Here is a 27,357-nt window from a genome sequence, read left to right as displayed (position 1 = left end):
CAGTAAGAATGTAAAACACAATATAGGTAAACAATATTTTGGTATAAATAGCTAAGTATAAATAAATATAGAAATTGTACATAAAAATGGATAACGAATAAGGAGACCATGAATGTAAGACAGAAATAGAAGGGAAAAAACTAACTGCAATTAACTAACTAACTAACTAACTAACTGTAAAGAAACTGATACGGAACTGCTGTATGATATACGATGGAACTTCTTGTTCCTATGTTGTTTTAAGTCATGTGTTTGTTTTTGTTGATGTGTTTATGTGTTTAAAATAAAAAAAAATTAAGCCTTATTATATTGTAACAGCTAAGACGAAGCGCCCATCGGCGTGAGTGACATTGAATTGGCCATGCCCACACGGTCACATGATCACCAAGCCACGCCTACCCAGCTGGTCATTAGGGTAGAGAACCGGTTGTTAAATTAATGGAATCCCACCACTGAGCTGTACTGAAAGTGTAAGTTTTTTCATTCCAAGTTGTGACAGTGGTAGCAATGTCAATGTTCATGACTACAGGCTAAGAAAGACGCCGACAGAAGCAAAGGAAGATTGCAGGCAAAAATCAAAATGCTCTAAATACTGATAGGAAGCATTGAACCTGGCTTGGGACAGGAATGTTGACTCAATTAAGCCATGTTTGCAAGGAATCACAGGATACTAGGCTGGAATTGGGTTAGGGGGTTTGATATCTCCACATTACAATAGCAATAGCAATAGCAGTTAGACTTATATACCGCTTCATAGGGCTTTCAGCCCCCTCTAAGCGGTTTACAGAGTCAGCATATTGCCCCCAACAACAATCCAGGTCCTCATTTTACCCACCTCGGAAGGACGGAAGGCTGAGTCAACCCTGAGCCAGTGAGATTTGAACAGCCGAACTGCAGAACTGCAGTCAGCTGAAGTAGCCTGCAGTGCTGCATTTAACCACTGCGCCACCTCGGCTCTACAGTTAGCATAGTTGTTTGAAAGGGATTGTGTCTGGATTTACGCCTGATTACAATAACCATTTTTTTTTTAATTAACCAGATTATTTGCCAATTGTCATTATTACTGGTTAATTTTTGCCTATACTTTGCTCAATACTTCTCTGCTATTGGAACTGAGATACATTAACAAATAAAACTCCTTCCATTTGCCTAAATCGTTCTTTGAGAAGCTCCAGATTATACAATCGTAATGCTGGATGTAATGTTCTAGTAACAATCTGGTTACAAGAAGCAAGATGGTCTGACTCACAGGCTACTTAAGGCTTTGAGAACAGGACATCCTCATGATTATATAGCACAAATGCCTAAGGCGCTTGTCTTGCTTGGCGAATTTAAAACTTACTAATGGGTCAAAGATACATTTCTGTTTAAAGTCTTAAACCCTCAGTAGCCTAAACAGACCATGTATGTTTTCAAAGTTCTTCAAATCCCTTACATTGTGCAATTGCAAAAAAATGGGTTTTAAAAACGTATCTGAAACAAAGCCGGGTTGATTTCCCTCAAATCAAGGCATTTTTATTCACCGTAACATTTTAAATTCACAGTATACTTCTTATTGCAATATATGTATTATTATTATACTGAAGTAACGTAATAATTACAACTTTTTTAAAAATATCCCTTTTTTTAAAAATCTTATGAGTACCTTATAATTTTGAGTAAAAGATGAAACAGATACCTTTAAAATGAACAAATTCAGAAGTAATTGCAAAATGAAAAAAAGTAAAGATTCCATTTACCTTGTTCTTTAAAAATAATATAGTAAATGCAATGTATTACAGTATGAAATAACAGGAGCAATCTTTTTTCCCTGCCACCAGGGGGTGCTGGTATTCTTTGGCAAAAGGCAGAAATAAAGAGGTGGAACATTATCAAGCATTGTTGAAAATTAAATGTGCACCCACATTTGACCTACAAAAGATTTATTTGGTATTTCAACCAAATTTCTTTATAATCAGATGAAGGTGAGGTTTGGTATGGACAAAAGGACAATTGGAATTGAGAAGAAACCTGAATCGGGAGTAGAGTTATGTACAAATATTGGACATATAACAGCTAATATATATAAGATGTAATTACTCCGTATGGGGTTTATGGCATAATTGGCTAGAGGAAAAGGGGGGGGGGAGCAGGAAAGCAAAACAGAAAGGAAGAAAGATCAACAAATTAAAAAACAATTACAAAGATGGAAATAGGAAATAGACTGTAAATAAATAATAGGAAATGGATATAAAATGAGTCAAATGTAATAAAGGTTGTTATACATAGAATATATAGAATGTTATATATAGAATGAAGAAAAAAGATATATGAAATAATATAAATAATAATATAAATGCATATATATATGATGGAAGCAGTTAGCTTCCTCCCATAATTGGGGCTTACCAGGGGTTGTAAAAATCTAATAGATTATATATATATAGATTATAGACTATATATAATAGATTATATATATATATATATATATATATATATATATATATATATATATATATATATATATATATATATATATATATATATAATGTTCTTTTGTGCTGATAAATAAATAAAGGGATTATTTTATTTTATTTATCAGCACAAATACAACACAAATGTAACAAAAAGGCAACAGTAAAAATATTGGGTTTCTGTCTGGATGGTCTCTTATGACGAGCCGATAGACAGAGAATGGAAGCAGTAAAACCTCCTCCCATATTTGGGCATACCAGGGGTGTGACTCTAAAATACATACATACACACACACACACACACACACACACACACACACACACACGTTTTCTGAGGTTTTCGCGGGTGTTAGTATGTAGGAGCACGAAGCCTGAAGATGACATGTTGTATTTATGCTGATAAATAAATAAAGGGAGACTAGTATAGATCTATTTCAAGCTATTTAGCTCTCTTCAGCTAGCCATACCCTTACTGGGAATCGATGAGATATGGCTAGCTGATGAGAGCTAAACAGCTTGAAATAGATCTATACTAGTCTCCCTTTATTTATTTATCAGCATAAATACAACAAATGTAACAAAAAGGCAACAGTAAAAATATTGGGTTTCTGTCTGGATGGTCTCTTGTGACGAGCCAAAGACAGAGAGTGGAAGTGTGACCTTCCTCCCATACTTGGGCATACTGGGGGTTGTATCTCCCTCTCTCTCTCTCTCTCCCTCCCTCCCTCCCTCCCTCCCTCCCTCCCTCTCTCTCTCTCTCTCAGAATTATTTGGTATTTCTTTGAATATATGGATATACATATGTCAACATCTAGAATACACTGCAACAATAATGTAGGAGTTAGCAATCAAATGTTCCTTTAGCAGCCTTCCCAGATGTACTGCCCATCATAATTCTCAAATTCTTCTATTATCATCCCCTCCACCCCAGCTACTGCTGTCATATTCATAAAGAAATCATTTTAAACATGTTACCATCTTCTTTTAAAATGATTTGCTAAGTTCAGATTAATGTCCGAACCTGTGCGCTGTGACTTGTAGTCAACGAGTTCCTTACCCCTGGCTATTTTGTTGGGAGCATCAATATCACCCAAAGATTGGATAAATCCTTCTCTTTTTAAAAGAACAGTTGAGTCAAACACGCTCAAAATGACCCTGTAAATTATTTCTGACAAATAAAAGGAGAGAGAACACTGGGGTTTCTAAAACAACGCTAACCGTTTGATGCCCCTTCCAATATGTTGCCATGACCCCCTGGCCTGTCAGAATTGGTCAAGCTTTACAATTGTTGTTTTTCAGAACAATGAAAGGAACAATTATATACCGCTTCATAGGGCTTTCAGCCCTCTCTAAGCGGTTTACAGAGTCAGCATATCGCCCCCAACAACAAGGTGTTCAGTGGAATTTTCCTGGTCAGAAAACACAGCAGCCTCCGGAACCTTTGGAACGAGCTCCCCGTGGAGATTCGGACCCTCTCCACCCTTCGGGCCTTCCGGACGGCCGTGAAGACCTGGCTGTCCCAGCAAGCCTGGGGTTGAGTCCGCCCACCCCCTACTCGAATTTACTGTGTCTGTTGTGCTTTTAAGTTGTTCGTATTGTCTGATTGTTTCTGTCTTACTTTTTGTAATTTCCCCTCCCTTGGCTTTTGTTCAGCCGCCCTGAGTCCCTTCGGGGAATAGGGCGGCCTATAAATTGAATAAACTCCAAACTCCAAACTCCAACTGCATGATGAGGGCCTTTTAATCACGTGACCCGTCAAAACCGCGGTCCACAAAAGCACGCTTGACGAAAGCACGTACGTGACATCATCACAGCGCGACGAAAAAAATTAAAAATTGAAATAAAAATAAAATTAAAGCAAGCCGATTCACATAAAGGTAAGGGTTAGGTTTAGGTTTAGGTTTAGGGTTAGGGTTAGGGTTAGGGTTAGGGTTAGGGTTAGGGTTAGGGTTAGGGTTAGGGTTAGGTTAAGGGTTAGGGTTAGGTTTAGAGCGTTAGGGTTACGTTTAGCGTTAGGTTAAGGGTTAGCGTTAGGTTTAGCGTTAGGTTAAGGGTTAGGTTTAGGGTTAGGTTTGGGGGGGTTAGGGTAAGGTTTTCGCTTTAATTTTACATTTATCGATCACAGCGCGATGTTTTCGTCGCGCTGTGATGACGTCACGTACGCGCTTTCGTCGAGCGCGCTTTTGTCTACCGCGGTTTTGTGGTGGAACCTTTTAATCATACTGAGAAATATGCAAACAAATTAGACGTCATAAATGTTTTGGGGGAGGGGGCTGGGCTTCCTTCCTCCTTAAGATCATTTTTCCTCTTTGCAAAGCCAGATTCCGAATCAAGGAAACGAGGGAGGTGGGAACTCTCCTCTCCCCTCCCCTGCTAAGTACAGCGGAACCTCGGATCACGAACGCTTCTGACCACGGCCAAATCGGGTTCCAATAAAAAAAAAAATTCACAATTTTATTTCAGCCCATTTCCCCTTCCGTGCCATTTTTTTTTTTTTGGGTAAGTGCCAAATTTCCAAAATTAGGTTCAGGTCGCGACTAAAGTTAGAGAATAAATTATGGTCATGACCAGAGGTTCTATTATATGACTTTCTAATATATGGCTTCTCTTTCCCTAAAATATTCCCATGGTTTTCCGTCTCATTAGCAGAATCTGAGAGCTTAAATAAGCGCAGCGGCAAATGTGTCCCTTTTCCATTTTTGCTTTATTTTAATAGTTAAGAGCCACTGTGAGAAGCTCTGCTTTCACTGAGTTCAGGGCACATAGCAATAGCAATAGCAGTTAGACTTATATACCGCTTCATAGGGCTTTCAGCCCTCTCTAAGCGGTTTACAGAGTCAGCATATCGCCCCCTACAACAATCCGGGTCCTCATTTTACCCACCTTGGAAGGATGGAATAGCAATAGCAATAGCAATAGCAGTTAGACTTATATACCGCTTCATAGGGCTTTCAGCCCTCTCTAAGCGGTTTACAGAGTCAGCATATCGCCCCCAACAACAATCCGGGTCCTCATTTTACCCACCTCGGAAGGATGGAAGGCTGAGTCAACCCTGAGCCGGTGAGATTTGAACAGTCGAACTGCTGAACTGCAGTCAGCTGAAGTAGCCTGCAGTGCTGCATTTAACCACTGCGCCACTTCGGCTAACATGGGAAGGTAGGTTTTTTTAAAAAAAAAAAAACGTGGAGCGATTTATTCTCTGCCTTTCAACATTTACCGAATTAAATCTTTTTTTAACCTGGCCCTGCTAGAAATCACTCCCGTGCAATCGTTATTAAACCCCACTGGCATCAGTTAGCTTCAGGAGCAATATTCATCGTCCACTACAAATTAGAAAAAAAAATGCTTTTTTTCCCCCCTCCAACATCTCATATTCTTTCTGAACCATTTGCACACACTCAAAGACAAAGCTTTGAAGGTGGTTGACCCTGGCACCTCCAGGGTGGGTCAAAACAAGACCAGATGGCCATAGTGATTGCATAATCAAAACCTTAGGGTTTTTTAAAAAAAACAAAATTGTATGTTATGCACATTTTTAAATTTTTAAACCTTTTTAAAAACCCTGCATCTTTGATTTGGCTGACTTCTTGATTTTCTTTTTTATCCCACTGCAGACCTCACCACTGGTGGCACTCAGAATTTAAGTATTTACGTATTTAAGTATTTAATAAATTTATAGTCTGCCAATCCCAAAGGACTCCGGTTTTATTTTAGAATGGTTTTATTGTCTATTTTTACCAGTCCCCACAGTCAAATACAGTATGTAGTCTCTCTCTTTTTTTTCCTGGTATTTTTTTATTGTTTGTATGCTTTTTTTTTTTTAGGAGCAAGGCAGGATGGGTAGCAAGCGAGGGACATGTCCATGTGTCAAATATTGTCAATATTTGAAATTTCTTCGACGTTGGAAGACAAAATGTATATGGATTTATGCACACTGTGTAGAAAATGGAAAGGGAAATAGCCTGCTCATCCTTTTAAGACGAGAACTGGGCTTTATTGAATAAAACAGCAGGTGGTGAGAATTAATCAATTGAGCTTGCTACCACATGATGTCACGATGGACATCAACTTGGACAACGTTAAAGGAGAAAGTGCAGCAGACAATGCAAATCTTTAATTCAGGGATATGATTCAAAACTGATTTGGTCAAATATCTGAACCGTGGGAACCAGATTGGAAGCAGCCCCTATTAAGACAGGTTCATGGAAGGTAAGGTTACTCATGGTTACTAATAATAATGGAAAAAATTGTCTCCAGTAATCAGAGCCAAATAACTTTAGCAATAGCAATAGCAGTTAGACTTATATACCGCTTCATAGGGCTTTCAGCCCTCTCTAAGCGGTTTACAGAGTCAGCATATTGCCCCCAACAACAATCCGGGTCCTCATTTCACCCACCTCGGAAGGATGGAAGGCTGAGTCAACCCTGAGCCGGTGAGATTTGAACAGCTGAACTGCAGAACTGCAGTCAGCTGAAGTAGCCTGCAGTGCTGCATTTAACCACTGCGCCACCTCGGCTCTTTCATGGCAGTTGTTGAAGAACTCAAAAAAGGAGGACCCTGTTTCCACAGATACCTTATTGCCCATTCGTGAAAGGAATATTGGGCTTTATGGATTCATGGTCTGAGTTTAAAAAATTACGTGTACTCTTACAAGGGACTAAAATTACAGTTGTAATCAGAGTTCTATTATCCACTTTCAAGCCAAAAGGGAAGAGTAACTAAGACAAGTCCGGACATTATACATATTCACACCCCAAACTATTAGAGGTCCATAATCAACTTTGATTAAGTGTTTGTTGAACCACTCCATTAACAGTTTATATTAGTGAGATGACTGATGAGAGTTGATCCTGAATTAAGAGTTCAGGGTTCAAGGAGGCAGAAGGTTGGAAAACGACCATTCCGCCTTTAGAGAGAAATAGAGGGTAGTTGTTTTTACGTGAATTGTACTTCCATACCTAAAGTATTTGCCAATCACATCCACAATAGAGTTCTTATTTGCTTCAATCTTGTTGATGGGAAACAGAGGCAAAGAAAAGAGTGCTAAGGATTTCTAAGAGCCGAGGTGGCGCAGTGGTTAGGGTGCAGTACTGCAGGCCAATTCAGCTGACTGTTATCTGCAGTTCAGCGGTTCTAATCTCACCGGCTCAAGGTTGACTCGGCCTTCCATCCTTCCGAGGTGGGTGAAATGAGGACCCAGACTGTGGGGGCGATATGCTGACTCTGTAAACCGCTTAGAGAGGGCTGAAAGCCCTATGAAGCGGTATATAAGTCTAACTGCTATTGCTATTGCTAAGTCTGACTCCAATTACAAGTACTATGGCCTTCTGCTGAGGTCATTCGCACAGCCTCTTTCCAGAGGCAGAAGAAAATCATGTTACGTAATATAGACATTGACCACACATTGTGTCCTTGAAATACATTCAGAATGGGGCTATACCACGCTGCTCTCCACATAGCTCCTCCATGTGACAGAACAAGGACAGTTACTGGCTGAAATTCAAATATTGCCAACCATGGGGAAAATGACAGCCAATCACTGTAGAGAACATATGGTGATGCTTCTAAGGTCAAGCTGTTCCAACCAATCAATTTGTTTTCTATTTGTCCTCCAAAGATTAGGTCAACTGTTCTGACCCCCCTCGTCCCACACCAACACACACTCCGAGCCAAAGATAAGTTACGGCATTTAATTAACAGACAGACAGGTCCTTGGCAGCAAACCGGCACAGACAAGCTTGGGCAGCAATCCAGCACAGATAAGCCGTGGCAGCAATCCAGCCTGCCAAGCTCACAGTAATGTTCTCCGACATTAGTTCCTGTGTTGATTTCTGCAAAAGGCCGTGTGCACAAGCAGTCCTTATTATAGTCTGGAGAGGAGCCTAATAACCACCAGCTGAGTGCAATTACCTCCTGTAATTGCGTAATTGTTCCTTATGCCTATTAGCTCTCCGGTGCCGGGCATCTAGGAACAACTCCCTTGGCTCCTCTCCACTGCTGACGTCCGGATCACACTCCCTTGTCTCCTCCCCATTGGTCCAAGGCTCAGGCGCCTCCTAGTGGCCAACCAGCCTCTCTGCGCCCTGCTCGGAGTCAGAACCCTGTCCAGTGTCCTCCACATCCTCCAAAGCCGTCTCATAGGGCCCCTCCCTGTCGGAGTCTGGTGGCAGCTCCAACAGCTCCTACTGGGCCACAACAGTCAACTATTGACCTAATGGCCACTAGATGGAAGTAAAGGGACTGTCTTTCGGAGTCCTGTTGGATTGGAGCAAAATCCCTGTAAATGCAGTGGCCCTCTGGCTTAGTACAGCCCTGATCTAAATGGTTTTGGAGCTGGAGCTCACAAAAATTCTTTGGATATGATTCTGTGATGCTCTTGGGGTACATAGACTTAGGAGAGGGGGGAGGGAAATGTGGGGGGAGGGAAATGGTGCCATACCTGCACCAAGTTATGTTTTACATTGAAATTAACCTCTTAAAGAACATCCAATGAGACTGCAAACTGAATTTAAGAAGTAAAAATATCTGCAGACTGTACAGTTATAGAGACTAATTTGATTCTGAACTTAACGGCAGCAAGATTGTTGGTGGCGCAGTACTGGAAGAAGGAAGAATTGCCTACAATTCAAGAATGGATATTAAAAGTAGTGAATTTAGCAGAGATGGCCAAAATCTCAGCATATTTGAAAGACCATTCAGATGAGAAATACAAGCTGAAATGATGGATTGTCTACATTCAAAATAAACATTGGACTAAGGAACTTCAATTAGCTTATGAATGAACAAGGAATGTTATAATTTATCTAAATTTAGTTTAATAAAAGGGGAGTTAAGGTACAAGAGGGAGGTAGGATATTATAGTTAGTTAGCTTATGTTAGTGTATGATTGTTAAATGTTTATACCCTGTATTTTGCTCTGGGAAGTTGGGGGGAGGGAGGGTTGGAGGGAGGGAGAGTTGGTGTGGGGGGAGGGAAGGGGAAGGGGAAATATTTGTAAAATTTATTAAAACTCTTCAATAAAAAAGGAAATATATACCAAAAAAAAAAAGTAAAAATATCTTATTGTCAGGATACAAAATGTCTGATTACTCTTAATTACCCTTTGGTTGAAACTTAAAAAATCTAGTTTGGGAAATGAAGTCACATTCCATTATATTTCCAATAAACAACACAAATTTAACACCCCGAGCTCAATAGTCTCGATCTCTGCCATCAGCTTCAGCATATTAACTCACTTTCATCAGATCCCGGTGATGTTCCAATACACTGCAGGTGGTCTGCCAAGTATCCTGATAACATTCCCAGGGGTCCACCCTACGATGAGGAAGAGATGAGAAAAATCTGATTTTGGCAATCGCGAATAACAGTTTACAATTAAAAATATCAATATGTACCATTTAGTTGCATATTTCATCTGAAAGGAAGTCAACCCGTAAATACGAGGCAGTCTTTTGCCCCAAAGAAATCAGAGAGGAATAAGCGAACTTGGGTCAGGTTCTCTATCAGTCGGTTGAGGTGTCCTTCTCCCCACAGGATGGGCCTTCTCCGGGTGCCGTCGACTAGACAATGTCATCTGGTGGCTCCTTGGGGGAGGGCCTTCTCTTTAGGGTGCAGTACTGCAGCCACTTCAGCTGACTGCTAGTTCTGCAGCTCGGCGGTTCTAATCTCACCGGCTCAAGGTTGACTCAGCCTTCCATCCTTCCGAGGTGGGTGAAATGAGGACCCAGTCTGTGGGGGCGATATGCTGACTCTGTAAACCGCTTAGAGAGGGCTGAAAGCCCTATGAAGCGGTATATAAGTCTAATTGCTATTGCTATTGCTATTCCAAAATGCCCCCATTGTGTATTTTCTCCAAATTGTTTATTTTTTTTAAAAAAAAGAGCAGATTAAAAGCATTTGTTCTCTTTTAATGCATCACAGATCACTTTGGAGCTACACCTGGGAGTTAGTGGCAATATTAACATATTATCTCAGTATGAGAGATAACTCTGGTAACAGATGGATTTGGACACTGGCAAATTATACATCTTACTCTGACATGATGGGATGCTGAATACTAGTACATTTCCAAAGGAATAATATTCCTAGAAAATACATATTTAAAAGCTTATAAGAAGAAATCAAAGGTGATAAAAAGGGTGGAATTTGTTTTATACCAAAATTTGACCAACGAAAGGAACAAACAGTTATGCCAGAAAGTGCTTATCCTGGTGTTCCATATTTCTTTGTTTTTACAGTATTTCTTAGCTTAAAGGAGCTGTGGGAACTGAATCCTACATTACTGATTAAAACCTGAGCCCTGTTTGGCTCTATGTTTTAAAGAGCCGAGGTGGCGCAGTGGTTAGGGTGCAGTACTGCAGGCCACTTCAGCTGACTGTTATCTGCACTTCAGCGGTTCTAATCTCACCGGCTCAAGGTTGACTCAGCCTTCCATCCTTCCGAGGTGGGTGAAATGAGGACCCAGACTGTGGGGGGCGATATGCTGACTCTGTAAACCGCTTAGAGAGGGCTGAAAGCCCTATGAAGCGGTATATAAGTCTAACTGCTAACTGTGATAAAATTGCTATTTTATCAGGATCTTACTGACTCTCTTAGATCTACTGGGTTCCTATCCATTTCCACGTTGTACAGTTTTCGCCATCCTGCCTCCTCATTCACCCAGTTGTATCCTATGCAGGAAATAAAGCAGTGCGCTTACAGTTACATCAATTTCTCACATTTGGACAAGTGAGCGAGTGGCGCTGTGAAAATGTGTCTCCAAATCCCCAGATTCCCCATCACCAGCATACTTTCTTTTTTTTAAAAAAGCATCCAAATCTGATAGTCTGAGTTAGCGGCACCAGCTCTTAATTGAATACTTGATGAACTGCTAAATTGTGCTGTTTCTCAAACATGTTCTTAGCAGCCAATTTTTTTGTTCTCCATCTGAGGTTCTCAGAGATGTGAAGTCGCTAATTAAAGCATCCACTAATAATGTTGCTCATTCATGGGGGGGGAAAAAAGGCTATTCAAGATAACTACGGTGGGGAGGGGTTAATGAGTTAATCTAAGGTTGAATTACTTAGTAAGACGTCAGTCTCATGACTTCGAAAGAGAACAATTAGAGCAAGCTTGAAATACCTGCAAATCTTGCTAGTGAAATAGGCCATGCCCCCAGGGGCACATGAAACAAAGAGGCCTGTTTTTGCTGGCAACACAAAACATTTTCAAAAATTTGATCATGGATCTAATCAGGGGGGGACAAGCTGTGGCCTACGACTTCACACAGCTTCCAAACCTTTGAAAAATAGATCAGAGGGAGGCAGCACAATTTTCAGGTTAAATTTTTACGTTTGCTTCCTATGAGAGTCCCAAAGGTGCTTTTTCAAGAGGCAACAGGATTTTCTTGCTTTTCTTTCAAGACATTTCGCTTCTCATCCAAGAAGCTTCTTCAGTTGGAGAGCACCCGGAAGCTTCAACTGGTCTAGAATGCGGCTGCATGGGTTGTCATGGGGGCACCCAGGTACTCCCGTGTTACACCCCTTTTAGGCGGCCTGCACTGGTTGCCGGTTGTCTTCCGGGTGCGATTCAAGGTACTAATTATGACCTTTAAAGCGCTCCATGGCTTAGGCCCAGGGTACCTGCGAGACCACCTACTGCCACCGGTAGCCTCCCACCGTCCAGTGCGATCCCACAGAGTTGGCCTCCTCAGGGTGCCGTCGGCCAGACAGTGTCGGCTAGCGACCCCCAGGAGGAGAGCCTTCTCTGTGGGAGAGCCTTCCCTCTGGAATGAGCTGCCCCCGGAGCTTCGTATAATCCCCGACCTCCGATCCTTCCGACGCGCCCTAAAAAGTTGGCTTTTCCAGCAAGCCAGCCTGGCCTGAACAAAACAAATCAAAGTATTGATTATTGTTAATCTTAATTTGAATTCTTTTAAAAAAAATGTGTCATTGTTAATTTTAATTGGGTTTGTTTGGAATATCCTATTTAATTTCTTTTTAACTTTTGTAGTATGTGTTTCTTTTAATGTTGTACACCGCCCTGAGTCCTTGGGAGAAGGGCGGCATATAAATCGAATAAATCTCAAACCTTCAGTTCAAGAAGAAGAGCTGATGAAAGTCCAGTTGCCTCTTGAAAAAGCACCTTTGGCACAACCATGACCTGGATGACTGAGAATCTCCATAGACTTCCTATGAGAGTCTATAGATGTAGACTTCGTATTAATAAATATAATAAAATATGCAACTGGTTGATACCAAATATGGAAGGTAAAAAAGCATGCTACCCAGGTATATTATAACATATTTTACCAATTTTCCACTGTATTTTTTCCACTTTTTAACCACTTACTATGTATTTTTGATGATGTATGTATCTGTTTTGTTCTTTTTTTTCTCTGTTATTTTAAAAGCAATAATTTTTTTCATAAAAGATAGTTCATGCTGTCCAGTAGTGGGATTCAGCCGGTTCGCACCTATTTGGGAGAACCGGTTGGTAACTTTCCAGAGTGTTCAGAGAACCGGTTGTTGGAAGAAATCTCCGTTTGTTTTTCCCCGCTTTACAGGGCTAATCCTGTAAGGAAGGCAGGAAGGAAACATTCTGGTGTTGTTTCTAGCCTAATCTTCATTGACCTGCTTACAGAAACTGCCTCTCCGATTAACCCTGATTACATTGTAACAGCTAAGGCGAAGCGCCCATCAACGGGAGTGACGTTGAGTTGGCCACACCCACCCAGTCATGTGACCAATGAGCCCCGCCTACTCAGTTGGCCATTAGGGCAGAGAACCGGTTGTTAAATTATTTGAATCCCACCACTGATGCTGTCTGATCATACTTGGGGCTAACAAACCACAGATCCTAATATAGACCTAAACAAATGCTTTCATGTATATACTAGTTTGACTGTCTCAAATCTGATCCAAGGCAACAAGATACTGATCTTGTTTTGGGGAAGCTTCTGTAAGGAGCTATTCCCAGTAAAACCAATGTGAAAAAAATTGTTCTCGCTAAAGTTGGTGCAAATATTATGCCAATTTGCGAAACCTTCAGATATGTTGACTTCACCTCCCAGAATTTGGGTGGCTTTTGGCTCATGATGTTGAATATCATACATGTGGAGCAGTGATGGGATTCAGCCGGTTCGCACCTATTCGGGAGAACCGGTTGGTAGCTTTCTAAGCAGTTCAGAGAACCAGTTGTTGGAAGAAATCTTATTTTATTTTTTCCCCACTTTACAGGGCTAATCCTGTAAGGAAGGCAGGAAGGAAAAAATTCTGGTGTTGTTTCTAGCCTAATCTTTATTGCCCTGCTTACAGAAAACGCCTCTCCGGTTAACTCTTATTACATTGTAACAGCTAAGGCGAAGCGCCCATCGACGTGAGTTGGCCATGGCCACATTGTCACATGACCACCGAGCTATGCCTACCCAGCTGGTCCTTATGGTAGAGAATCGGTTGTTAAATTATTTGAATCCCACCACTGATGTGAGGGCTGCCCAAGCTGCTAAAGGTATATTTCATTTCATTTCAAAAGTATGTATCCACTCACTTAAGAACAATTATAAAGAAAAGGAAACTTCCACATCTCCATCAGGCTTTAAAGACTGAAAAAAACATTGTCGTCTTGTTGCATCTGGCATTTTAGTTTGCAAACCTGCTGCATGTTAGCATTTCATAAGAGAGAGGTATGTTTCTGAATCAGACAACCAGGGACCCCTGTGACCTGTCAAATGCGCGCCCGACAAAAGCGCGCCGACAAAAGCACGCCGACAAAAGTGCGCCGAGAAAAGAGCAAAGTCTAAATCACGCCCACAGAAGCGCGCCGATAAATGCGCACTGACGAAAGCGTGCTATCAACGAACCACGCGAAAACAAGGTAATAACCCCAAGGGTTAGGATTAGGGTTAGGTTTAGGGTTAGGGTTATTACCTTGTTTTCGCGTGGTTTGTTGATAGCGCGCTTTCATCGGCACACATTTATCGGCGCGCTTCTATGGGCGCGATTTAGACTTCGCTCTTTTCTCCCCGGGGTTTTGTCGGCGGGCTTTTGTCGAGTGTGCATTTGTCGGGGAACCTGGACCCCAGGCGCTGAACCAGGGACAGCTGCTGGAGGATCAAAAGCTCAAGGCAGCTACACAATCAAAGTGCTACCCCTGTTTTAATATCCAGAATACAATGAACACCTGTAAAATGGGGGGGAGGGGCTTTGACCGGACAGTTGTAGACAATCATCTGGACTTTTCTTTAAAGACACTGATGATGTCCCTGCCATGAAGCAGCTTATCCTGAGTATCTAAGGAGATTCTCCATCATCCAGGTCATGGTTGTTGAAAAAGGTGCTTTTTCAAGAGGTTTTGCTTCTCATCCGAGAAGCTTCTTCCACTCTGACTGGATGGTGGGGAATGGAATGGGAAATACTTATCCTGAGTACCACACAGAGGTGGGTTCCTACCAGTTCGCACCAGTTCGGTAGAACCGGTTCGTCAAATCTACCGAACCGGTTAGAAGAGGTTCCACCAGTGGACCCGGAAAGCAGGCCACACCTACAGAAGAGGTTCCAAAAACTTTTGAAACCCACCACTGACACACACACACACACAAACACACACAAACACACAGACTCACACAGAGAAAAAGAAAGAAAGGAAGAAAGAAATAAAAAAGAAAAAATAAAGAAAAAGTGAGAGATGAAAGAAAAAAAGGAAAAAGGGGCAGAGAGACAAAAGGAAGGAGAGAGAGAGAGAGAGAGAGAGAGAGAGAAAACACATGGCCGGCAAGCCACTCCCACCAGGTCACATGGCTGGCAAACCACTCCCACAAAGGAGGTCACACCCACAGAGTAGGTTCAAAAAAAAATTGAAACCCATCACTGATACCACACAAATATCAGAATTCAACCCACTGCAGAGAACATGAGTGATGAGATGTGCTATTATACCTTATCCAGTCAGAACACTGAACAGCCAGTTGACACATTGCCAAGCGATGCCGGCTGGAAACCAAACCCTGTAAAGAAATAGATGTCAGAATTAATGGAGAGTCTAGATTACTAGATTTTTTTAAAGGTTATATTAAGGAACAACTGCTTTATTAGCCTTAGGCTTCAGAGTCCAATGCATTGGCTGTAATATTTGCTGGGTAAACTTAAATGTTTCCCAGTTCTCTAATCCAGAGATGAGCAGTGCTAAACAATAATGAGACATGAAGGACTTCAGATTGGAACTTACGTAAATCGTGTTGCTAAATTTCAGCAGCAAACTAACAAGAACGGATGCATAATTTTTGCCAATTATTGGTAGGAAAAGTGAGAAAAAATTCAGGTTCAACGCAGCGTCAAAAAACTGCCATACTCTTCAGATGAATCCTCCAAAGTCCCAATCTTGTCATGTCGTCATCTTTGGAGATTTTGCTGCTCCAAATAATTTTTGAAGAACAGTCCTTAATACTTAATAGCTTCCCATTTTTACTCCAGCCTTACACACATATATTTCCCCCCTCCCTATCTGTTTCTAGATTGCCAGTGTTACAGGGGTGGGTTCTAGCCGGTGTTACTGCCGAATCGCTTGTGCACACGGATCGTGTGTTGGATGCGTTTTGTGCGCGTAGGAGCAGTTCAATGGAAATTATTCTGCGCATACGCAGAACTCCAAAACAAGATGGCGACAGTGGTGACAGGGGAACCGGTTCAGGGGTGTGGCCAGCCTGGGTCGCTGCCGGTTGTGCGACCCAGGCCGGCATACCACTACCTGTTCAGCCGAACCAGTAGGAACCCACCTCTGCAGTGTTACTTATAAACTACGTAATCTAAAATCAACTAACTATAGAGTGGTCAAATGTCACAGGAAAAGTTAGGCACCTGCATTCATAATTAATGTGTAGGAAGGAAATTTCAGGTGGCAAAGCTTGTCTTTTAAGGGCACAAAAAATAAAGGACATCTCCATCTGACCAGCCTGTTCTTTACAACAATACAAAATTGGCCCAGGCTGGCCACGCCCCTGAACCGGTTCCCCTATCACCACTGTCACCATCTTCTTTTGGAGTTCTGCGTATGCGCAGAACAATTTCCATTGAACTGCTCCTACGCGCACAAAACGCATCCAACACACGATGCGTGCGCACAAGCTTTTCGGCAGTATTGTTACAAAGAATTACAAAATAAAAATGGAAGTGAAATTCTTTTTTTTTTTTTGCTCAGTTGTGTATGATCTTTTTAAATGGAGATGGTAACCCCCCCCCCCAAAAAAAATCCTGTCTGTGAAGGATTACTCCACTCTGTTGCATTATGTACTACGGGCATGTTTGATGAAAACAGTGTAGTATGATCTCTTGCTCCTTTCCCCAAAGGCATTACAACTAGTTGATAGGGATCCTATGGGAATTAAGCAATATTTTTAGAAAATGAACTATCCCATGATGACATTGGCATAGAGAATTGTCATTCAGGTGATAATTTAAAAATCAGAAGAAATGACAAATGAATGAAGGAAAAAAAAACATTTAACCCATTAAACCTTGCCACGTCCATGCCAGTGGTGGGATTTAGCCGGTTCGCACCTATTCGGGAGAACCGGTTGGTAACTTTCTAAGTAGTTCAGAGAACTGATTGTTGGAAGAAATTTCCTTTTGTTTTTCCCCACTTTACAGGGCTAATCCTGTAAGGAAGGCAGGAAGGAAACATTCTGGTGTTTATTTTATTTTTGGTATCCCCTCCCTTTTTTATTGTGAGCCGCCCTGAGTCTCTCGGGAATAGGACGGCATAAAAACTCAATAAAATAAAATGAAAAATGAATGGTGTTGTTTCTAGCCTAATCTTTATTTTTTTTTAAAAAACATTTTTTTATTTTTATTACATAGACAACACATACACACAATAATAAAAAAAAACACAAAAAAACCATAATCACATATAGCATGTCGTTTGGTTACAGATGTTTTAACATTTATCATTCTTATACATTTATTATTTCATTTAATAGGTTATAATATACTGTTTTGGTTGCTTTGTTTACCATCCCTTCCTCCTGTTGTAACTCCACCTTATTTTCCCTTTCTTTTCTCCCTTCCTCCCTTCTCTACTTTCTTCCTTCCTCCTCTCCTTTCCCTTCCTTCTTCCCGTACCTTTCTCCTACTCCTGCTCTTCCTCTTCCCCTTCCTACCCTCTCTCCTCCTCTTTCTCTCCTTTCCATCCTCCTCTCCTTACCTCTTTCTTTTCACCCTCTCTCCCTTCTCTACTTTCTTCCTTCCTCCTCTCCTTCCCCTTCCTTCTTCCCTTACCTCTCCTTTGCTCCTGCTCTTCTTCTTTCCCTTCCTACCCTCTCTCCTTCCTTTTCTAGCCTAATCTTTATTGACCTGCTTACAGAAACTGCCTCTCCGGTTAACCCTTATTACATTGTAACAGCTAAGGCGAAGCGCCCATCGACCTGAGTGACCTTGAGTTGACCACGCCCACCCAGTCACATGACCACCGAGCCCCACCTACCCAGATGGTCATTAGGGCAGAGAACAGGTTGTTAAATTATTTGAATCCCACCACTGGTTTACGCTACAGATTGCTTCCCTAGTTGCCTTCTCCAACTAGTGCATGTCCTATGTGAAAAAGGTAAACATTTTAATTAAGGGTTTCAGCAAAAGATGTCACACTTGTTCATCTTAGGGTGCCTAGTATCCATTCCCCACAGTTGTGATTATCTTTGTGAACAAGGAAGAAGAGAAAAAAAAGAATGCATCTACCTGTTTTCCATATGAGTCATGTACGGGTGAGACTATTCCACCAATGACGATGAATCTTCCTGTCTTGTGCAGATAATCTCGGGCTCTTTCTAGTGAAAGAGAGGCGGGAAGGAAGAGAGGAACGAATTAATACTTAAACGCTGATCACTGATGAAAAAGCCAGCAAAATGAATAGAAACATGTTGCTCTTCGGGACAGGCCGTCCTTCCAAAATGGTTCTCAGTAACCGTAAAAGAGCCATTGACACCGAAGAGTGTGTACATTTAAAGGATTCGTTAGGTCATGAATCATATAGGTTAGCTCCTCATTTTAACAATTCAAGTTATTGGTTATTAATAACCTTCCTCAGCATAGAACACCCACATTGGTTCCCCAGAGTAGATTATCCATGTGATAATTTGGGTAAATGGAATTTCTTTCATCGGAAAGTCTATACTAGGGCACAATATAAGGAGTTTGAAAAGCCTTGGGAACAAACCTGACAGCGTCTCCAAAAGCTGTTGCCAGATTGAAATACTTAAGGTGTTGTGGCCCGGCAGGAGCTGCTGGATCTGCCACCAGACTCCGACAGCGACGGGCCCCATGAGTCGGCTCTGGAGGATGTGGAGGACTCTGGACAGGGTTCTGACTCCGAGCAGGGCGCAGAGAGACTGGTTGGCCACCAGGTGGTGCCTGAGCCTTGGATCAGTGGGGAGGAGACAAGGGAGAGTGATCCAGAAACCAGCAGTGAGTTGTTCCTGGATGCACGCCATCGAAGAGCTACTAGGCGTCAGGAACAATTACGCAATTACAGGAGGTAATTGCGCTCAGCTGGTGGTCATGAGGCTCCTCTCCAGAATATAAAAAAGACTGCTTGTGACACGCCCTTCTTGCAGAAGTCAACGCATTGACTAAAGAGAAACTAACTTGGCAGGCTGGATTGCTGCCAAGGTTTGTCTGAGTTGCTGCCAAGGTTTGTCGGACTTGCTGCCAAGATCCTTATCTGTTTGTTTGTTTGGCTTTCAGCCGCTGAAATTCTGGTCTTGTTATTAAAGGACATTCCATTTAAGCTTGTCTCGGCTTTCGTTACTGGACGGAGGAGGGGGTCAGAACATAAGGTAAAAGAGAAATTATTAAATATATGCTTTCCTGTGCTTGTGAGGAACAAATTTATGGAGCAGAAGTGGGCAATCTTATGATTTTTTTCCCCTTTTTTCTTGAGAATCTTTGGTGGCCAGAATTTACTATCTGGCCACCAATCTCCACTGCAATGTTGTCTCCACTCCTTCAGGACATCAAGTTCCCCATGAAATTTTTGTGATTTGCTTGTGAGTTGGATGCTGGGAGGGATTTCAATCAAGATCACTAGTTTAACGCAGCCTATATGGACATAAGGCTTGCACATTACAACCCTAATTTCACCCGGGCAGTTCGAAAATTAAATGCGGAAAGTATTGGAGAGAGACCCACTTCGGACCTGCCCATTCGGCCAAAGGGCCGCCTCGGGGGCAACAAAAGGTTTGGCTTCCTTTCAGGGCCAGCTCTTGGCTGCTACTGCTCACCCTCCCCCCCCACCTTGGGTCCCGCATCCAACCCGTGATAGGGATCCTTCCTGCTTCTGGGCGGTGGGCAAGTGACCCTCCGGGGAGAGTGTCACGCTGGGGTATTGTGTGCCTAAACCAGGCTCTTGGTCCTCCCTCCTGGAGCCAAGCCTAAAAGATGGCCAAGCCTCACCATGTAGCCCTTTGGCCGAGAATGGTGGTCCCTGTCCTCCACCATCGGTCTCAGTTTTTCAAGCCAGGTGAAGAGTGGCCACATGGGAGGCAGCTGGGTGAGGAACAGAGATTGGCGAAGGAAGAGCTGAGGTGGCACAGTGGTTAAATGCAGCACTGCAGGCTATTTCAGCTGACTGCAGTTCTGCAGTTCGGCTGTTCAAATCTCACCGGCTCAGGGTTGACTCAGCCTTCCATCCTTCCGAGGTGGGTAAAATGAGGACTCGGATTGTTGTTGGGGGCAATATGCTGACTCTGTAAACCGCTTAGAGAGGGCTGAAAGCCCGATGAAGCGGTATATAAGTCTAACTGCTATTGCTATTGCTAAGACTCACCAGGCAGAAATCAGCTGGGCCGCATGGACAAGGCCAGCAAGGATACCAGAGAGCAGCAGCAGCTATGCTGCGGATGTGACTCTAGGCATCAGCCAAGGTGGGTGAGGAGAGATAAGGAGTGGGTGGGAGGGGAGTGATGGAGCCAGCCATTGGTGTGATTTGCTGGTTCTCCAAACTGCGTAAAAAATTAACAACCGGTTTTCCTGAACCGGTCCAAACTGACTGAGTCCCACCTCTGTTTGCGTGGGATTAGGATTTCAATGTAGGAATTTATGTCCCAAAAGGATTCTTTTATAAAGGACTTGTAGAGATTAATAGTTTTTTCTAATGAAAATGTATGCATCGTGAAAGATTGGAATGGAGTGATCTCCCCACAACTGGGGAAATATCAAAATCATTCAATTAGCAAATGTTTTCTTTTATTTGATGGAAAATTTACGACTGATTGATATACAAAGATAGAAAAATTCCAGAAAATATACTTACTTTTCTGAAAGACATATCTATTCTTTTCAAGAATAGACATAAATTGTATTTCAAAGAATATGGTTACTAAGCTTTCTAAAGTAGAAATATTACCAATTTGGGGAATGGGGGAATCATACCCCTGTGAGGTGGGTGAAATGAGGACCCAGACTGTGGGGGCGATATGCTGACTCTGTAAACCGCTTAGAGAGGGCTGAAAGCCCTATGAAGCAGTATATAAGTCTAACTGCTATTGCTATGGCAATTTCAGAAGCTATACTTACTTTTCTGAAAGTAAGTAATTTAATTTTTTTTTAACTTTTGTATTATATGTTCCTTTTAATGTTGTACGCCGCCCTGAGTCCTTGGGAGAAGGGCGGCATATAAATCTAATAAACTTAAACCTAAACCTAGTCGGAGGGACCATGAATTGGCCCCCTGTTTAAAAAGTTTGAGGACCCCTGAAGTAGATGAATAATCTAAAGAAACAAAATTTACTGAAGGTTGCAGAGAACCAGAGACAGATTATGAATGGAGCTATAGCAATAAGGGAAGTTTTGGAAGCTATAAAAAAAGATTAAACTAGGAAAAGTGCCTGGGCCAGGCTCTTATTATAAATGTCTGGAAGATGAACATTTTCAACATTTACAAAATAAACACAATAAACTCTGCCCTACAGGGAAGAAGATAGAGACTTGGAAACAGGCCAAAAGAACATTAATACTTCAAGAGGCATAAGACTTGACTTTCATAAGAAATTGTAGGGTAATGATAATAATGATTCCAGCTAATAGACTGAAAATAATCTTTCAAGAATTTATTCATGAGGATCAATGCGGTTTTTTTACTGAAAAGACAGTTAAAAGACAGTATTGGTAATGTGTTATACATTTTGTAATATTTGGAGCATCATAATTAACAAGCTGCATTGATCTTTGCAGATACAAATAAGCCCTTTGACAATCTGAACTGGACTTTCTTGTTCAATGTTTTGGAAAATATGAATTTTGGAGATGACTTTATAAATTGGGTAAAGTAGATTTACCTTTTACAGAAAGCACAAATAATTGTTAATGGAGGTCTAACAAAGCCCTGTGAAATAGGAAAAAGAAAATCAACAGAAGGAGCCCAGGGTCTTCTCTCTTATATATTTTGATTCTTCAAATTCCGAATAGTGATATAAGACAGGATGAGAAGATTGTGGGGGGAAAGGTGTTTTTTTTTTTTTTTTTAAAGGGCTTTGGCAGAGGACTTGCTGTTAGTTTTGAAAGATCCTTTAGAGGCAATTGAAATATTAATGGACAAATTAAAAGAATGTGATGCATTAGAAGTTTCAAGATCAATAAGCAGAAGGCAAAGATGTTAACAAAATATGAAAACAGAATATCAAACAGAATTGAGGAATAAAATGGGTTTTAAGATTAACAAATATGAACTACGTGTTATTTAAAAATCACTGTTAAGGTATAGAATGAAGTTTTAAAAAGACATGTTAAAATGGGATAAACTATAACTGATTGCTGGGGAGAATTTCTGTGATAAAAATGAATGTGTTGCCTATAATGATATTCTGTTAAAACATGTTTTGAAACCAGATGCACCATTAAATAGTGTTAGAAACATATATCTAAATTTGTGTGTCAGTGGGGAAAAAAATGTCGAGTTCAATATGAGATATTACAAGATGGAAAGGAAAGAGGAGGATTGGGTTTATCAGATTTAAAATAGTATTTTACAGCTTGCTGTTTGCTTTGGATAAAAGAGTGGATGTTGCTGAGAAATAGGAAGTTTTGTAGTTAGACGGACATTGAGTTAGATTCTCTTATTTACAATTATTAGAAGGGTAGACGAATATATAATCACTGTAGGCAAAGGAATGTATGATTTTGAACACTGTAACACTTTGAAACTAAAATGTATAAAAATTTATTGAAATTTGAAAAAGAAGAATAAGTAGAAAAATATAAGAAGATGGGCTAAAAAAATTGGTTATAATAAACACTGCAAAACTATGCAGTTGAAAAGGTTGAAATTTACACTACACTATAATCTTAAAGCTTATAAAAGGACGTTCCACTGGTACATGTCATCAGAAAAAAATTGTCAAGAGTGTCATTAATAGAAATTATATATAAAAACAAAAATGATTAAATATGTGAACAAGAACGAGTAATTGCATTTTGTTGTATTTTCACTGTTACAAAAAATTAAATGTAAATCAGGGGTGGGTTTCTCGCCCCATTCCAACCGGTTCGGTTGGAACGGGGACGGCGGCGTCCTCGTGCACGCGCGCAGTGCACGCATGCGTACTAGCGTCTGTGCGATGCTCCAGCTGCTCCTGGAGGATCGCGCAGGCGCTGTATGCGTCCTGCGCATGCGTGGAAGCGCAGAACTCGTCAAAACCGGGTAAGGATCGTGGGCGGGCGGGCGGGTGGGCCCTTCGCCGTTCCCGAAAGTTACTTACTTCTGGGTTCGCCGACCAACTGGTTCGCGGGGACTGCCGCGAACTGGTTGAAACCCACCCCTGATGTAAATTGAATTGAATCAGAGGGGTTTGTTGTGCTCCAACATATTTATTTGTCTAATATCACCTTTTTTTAGAGTGAAGCCCAGTCTATATATGGACTTTATGTAGCTCATCCCTATTTCTTTAGTATCTTTTTGAGGCAGAATGCCCAACATTCTATATATCATTCAGAGAGTATTCCAAAAATTTGTATAAATACATTATGAGAGTAACAACTTTATCATAGATTCCTTATGTAATAGGGTACCCCCTAATGTATAATCAAACTACCTTACTTAGGGTCAGAGAAGACCTGACCATTATATACATGAAAGTCAACATTTTGTGCCATAACAAGTATCCCACTGAATCTCCTTTGCTATTTTATGAGCCTCAGTTTAGCTCAAGTTTCTTTCTTTTTAATTTTGGCCTGCCACACTTTCTCTTATTTCATTACGCTCTTTCTTTAAGTATAGTCAATGGGAGGGGGGAATAGAAGGAGTAGAATTGTGGAATGTATTGTTTTTCATTCTTTACTAGAAGCCAAGGTCATCCTTTGTTCTCCGCACCAATACACCTGACCGGAAGAAGCTGGGCATGGATGACAGCGTGGAAGAAGAAGATTGGACGATGTGATGGACTGTGGGTGTGGGGACAAGATCGTGAACTTTTAACTGGGTGGGATTCTGATGTAACTTCCAGAGTTGGAATCCCCACAGCACTATGCCAACATGCCTGTCTTATTAAATTGGAACTTTAAGCATAGTTTTGCCTTCGACTCTGATTTAGTTCTACATGGTATTTAGAACGCTGACACAGGTCTGTCAAGGCAGTGCTTCCTTCAACAACTATAATATTTTAAATGTGTGCTAGGCATAAATTAAAGTGTTACTGAATGATTTCCTGCTCTAGTTTCCAGTTTCTACAGCTGGCATTACCACACTGTGAGCATGTTGCATTGACTTTTCTATTAGCTCAATTACAGCACTGCCTAAGCATACTATTATATTGTTAAAAGGGAAGGAAAACTACTCATCGCTCCACAAAGACTACTCTAATTCTACTAACACAGTACGCCTAGCCTGCTAGTAAATGTAGGCTTGCCATGTTGGCCACAATACAACTTCCTGGATTTTAGAACATTTGATGAGCAGAAAATAGCGATAGAAAATAGTGATTTCAAGCTACAATGCTGAAAGGACAGGAGTAATTGAAGCTTATCCAAATAAGAGTGATGGCAGATGAAAGATAGTCAGCCAGCGTGGTCTCAACAATAGGAATTTTATGTGTGTTTCAAGCCACTTCATTTAAAACATCTGTATGGATGAAACATATCCTTATTTAATTAAGTGGGCGGTGATTTAATTGTTTTCATTAAAATACAGTAAATTTTGACATAACGAAGCTCAGTTTAAGTTTAAGACAAAATGTGTTCTGTATTTTATGCATGCGTAAACTTCCATTCACTAATTAGTAAACTGTTGTAGCCCAGCAGGTGCCTTTGGAGCTGCCACCAGACTCCGACAGCGAGGAGCCCTCTGAGTTGGCTCTGGAGGATGTGGAGGACCCTGGACAGGGTTCTGACTCCGAACAGGGCGCAGAGAGGCTGGTTGGCCACCAGGAGGCACCTGAGCCTTGGACCAGTGGGGAGGAGACAAGGGAGAGTGAGCTGGTGGCCAGTAGTGAGTTGTTCCTGGATGCACGCCATCGAAGAGCTACTAGGCGTCAGGAACAATTACGCAATTACAGGAGGTGATTGCACTCAGCTGGTGGTCATTAGGCTACTCTCCAGACTATAAAAAGCTACTTGTGCACACGCCCCTCTTTGCAGAAGTCAATGCAGGACTGAATGTCAGAGGACATTACTGTGAGCTTGGCAGGCTGGATTGCTGCCAAGCCTTATCTGTGTTTATTGCTGCCTGAGTTTGTCTGAGTTGCTGCCAAGGTCCTTATCTGTTTGTTATGCTTGGCTTTCAGCCACCGAGGTTTTGATGTCTTACTATTAAAGTACATTCCAGTTAAGCTTGTCTCGGCAGTCATTACTGGACGGAGGAGGGGGTCAGAACAGTAAACAATGGGTTTAACAGACATCTCCTTCCCCGATTCCTTTATTAAATTGAGGGTTTAATGGTAATTATTTTAAAAACAATCAATTACCAAACAAAGCAAACATAATGATGTAACCTTTCCAGAGGCCTAGCTAGGATCTTCTTATGAAATGAGGAAATAGGTTAAGTGTTGTGACTCAGCAGAAGTTTGCTGTGAGTTGAGTCGGGATGCAGGAATAACAATGCAGCTGGGGCTCGTTAGTGTGGTCTTCTGGAGATAAAAGGACTGATAGTGCCATGCCCTGGTTGCAGAAGTCAACGTTCATCGTTCCTCGGTCGTGGTTTGTTTGTGAGAGTCACTTGGATAAGTGATTTGCTTTCTTTCTTACACTTGGTTTTGCCATAAGAGATCTTTGTTTTGGCATTCTGTTATCTTCTTGCCAGAGACTTTATTTATGTTTATTTTTGGGCTCGCAGCCAGCGTGAGCCAAGGCTGATAAAGTTATTTCCTTTTAAGTTTGTCTGCCTGTCATCTTTGAACGAGCGAAGAAGGGGGGGACAGAACAGTTAAGTCTATCTTTTCCCCAAATATTTCCCACGTTATGCCATTTTCCTAAGTATCTCATGATATTCTGGTCTAAAACCCTGACTGGTAACTTTTTCTTATTTCAAACAGATATTCAAAGGTCCGTGTCTCATATATAAGTTGTGAAATGGAAGTCCCTATTATATCACCAAATGATCTCGATGTATGGTTAATTTATCAGTTTCCGATGTGTTTCCCATTTGTATCTCTTTATTTCAAAGTCTCTTTCACCTTGACAATGTGGTTCCTGCTGCTTTAAATGAACAGCTGCATTTAGAAGTTTCAGGTCACATTTTTCAGAGTGTGATATAGTTCTTAGCCTCTGTTCTCATTTATCTCTAACACAGTCCTTTCAGTATTATTATTTTTTAATTTTTAAACACATAAACACATCAACAAAAACAAACACATGACTTAAAACAACATAGGAACAAGAAGTTCCGTCATATATCACACAGCAGTTCCGTATCGGTTTCTTTGCAGTTAGTGTTTTCCCTTCTACACATTTCTATCTTGCATTCATGGTCCCCTTATTCGTTATCCATTTTTATGTACTATTCTATATTTATTTATACTTAGCTATTTATAACCAAATATTGTTTACCTATATTATGCTTTATATTCTTGCTATCATTTATTCTCTCACGTACAATTAAAGGTATACATTCACATTTCCTTTCAATATTATTTTTAATTAACTCCTTAATGTCTGAAAGCCGTGCGGGATAAAATAAAACTACTTGGAATGCTCATTTTCCCAAAAGTTGACCACTTTTACCAACTATGTGGGCCTACAAGAAATAGAAATTTAATAATAGAAATAACCAAAACTTCCAAAGGAACCACACTGTAGATGCTACCCGTTCAAAGGGGAAAAAAATCATTGCGATTTATTTTATATAAAAATGGCAAAACATCTATGAGAATCACATTCTGTTACAATTCCAGACAAAGATCCATAGATGTTGAAAATTCGATAGCTCACCCATCATGATGGACTCAAAAGCTTTGAATGTATAAACAAATATAACAGTGCCAAGAACTACATATCCACTACCTATTCTGGCCAAAGAGAAATTTTAGCCCCCTCAGAGAGGGACGTGGGCATCCTCCTAGTTTAGAAGAACACCTGACGGATGTGACCAGGGGGGCCTTTTACCAGGTGTGCCTGATACGTCAGTTGCGCCCCTTCCTGGATCAGGATGCTCTGTGCACAGTCACTCATGCCCTCGTCCTTTCTCGCCTGGACTACTGTAACGCTCTCTACATTGAAGAGCACCCGGAAGCTTCAACTGGTCCAGAATGCGGCTGCGCGGGTTATCATGGGGGCACCCAGGTACTCCCATGTTGCACCCCTTTTAGGCGGCCTACACTGGTTGCCTGTTGTCTTCCAGGTGTGATTCAAGGTACTAATTATGACCTTTAAAGCGCTCCATGGCTTAGGCCCAGGATACCTGCGAGACCACCTACTGCCACCGGTAGCCTCCCACCGTCCACTGCGATCC

General features: G+C 41.4%; 1 protein-coding gene across 1 annotated transcript in view; it reads right to left on the bottom strand.

Annotated features, from left to right (window-relative positions):
- The window catches only part of NMNAT2 (nicotinamide nucleotide adenylyltransferase 2), a 79,305-nt gene that overhangs the window by 13,105 nt on the left and 38,843 nt on the right, over positions 1–27,357 (bottom strand). Inside the window, exons 2-4 of the mRNA XM_032226948.1 lie at positions 18,162–18,250; positions 15,369–15,436; positions 9,690–9,768 (exon numbers count right to left, since the gene is read on the bottom strand). Of these exons, the coding sequence (XP_032082839.1) occupies positions 9,690–9,768; positions 15,369–15,436; positions 18,162–18,250 (236 nt within the window). The remainder of the gene's footprint in view (positions 1–9,689; positions 9,769–15,368; positions 15,437–18,161; positions 18,251–27,357) is intronic.

The sequence above is a fragment of the Thamnophis elegans genome, chromosome 11, assembly GCF_009769535.1.
Source record: "Thamnophis elegans isolate rThaEle1 chromosome 11, rThaEle1.pri, whole genome shotgun sequence".
In the NCBI taxonomy this organism is placed as follows: Eukaryota; Metazoa; Chordata; class Lepidosauria; order Squamata; family Colubridae; genus Thamnophis; species Thamnophis elegans.
This window is presented reverse-complemented; position numbering and strand designations above follow the sequence as displayed.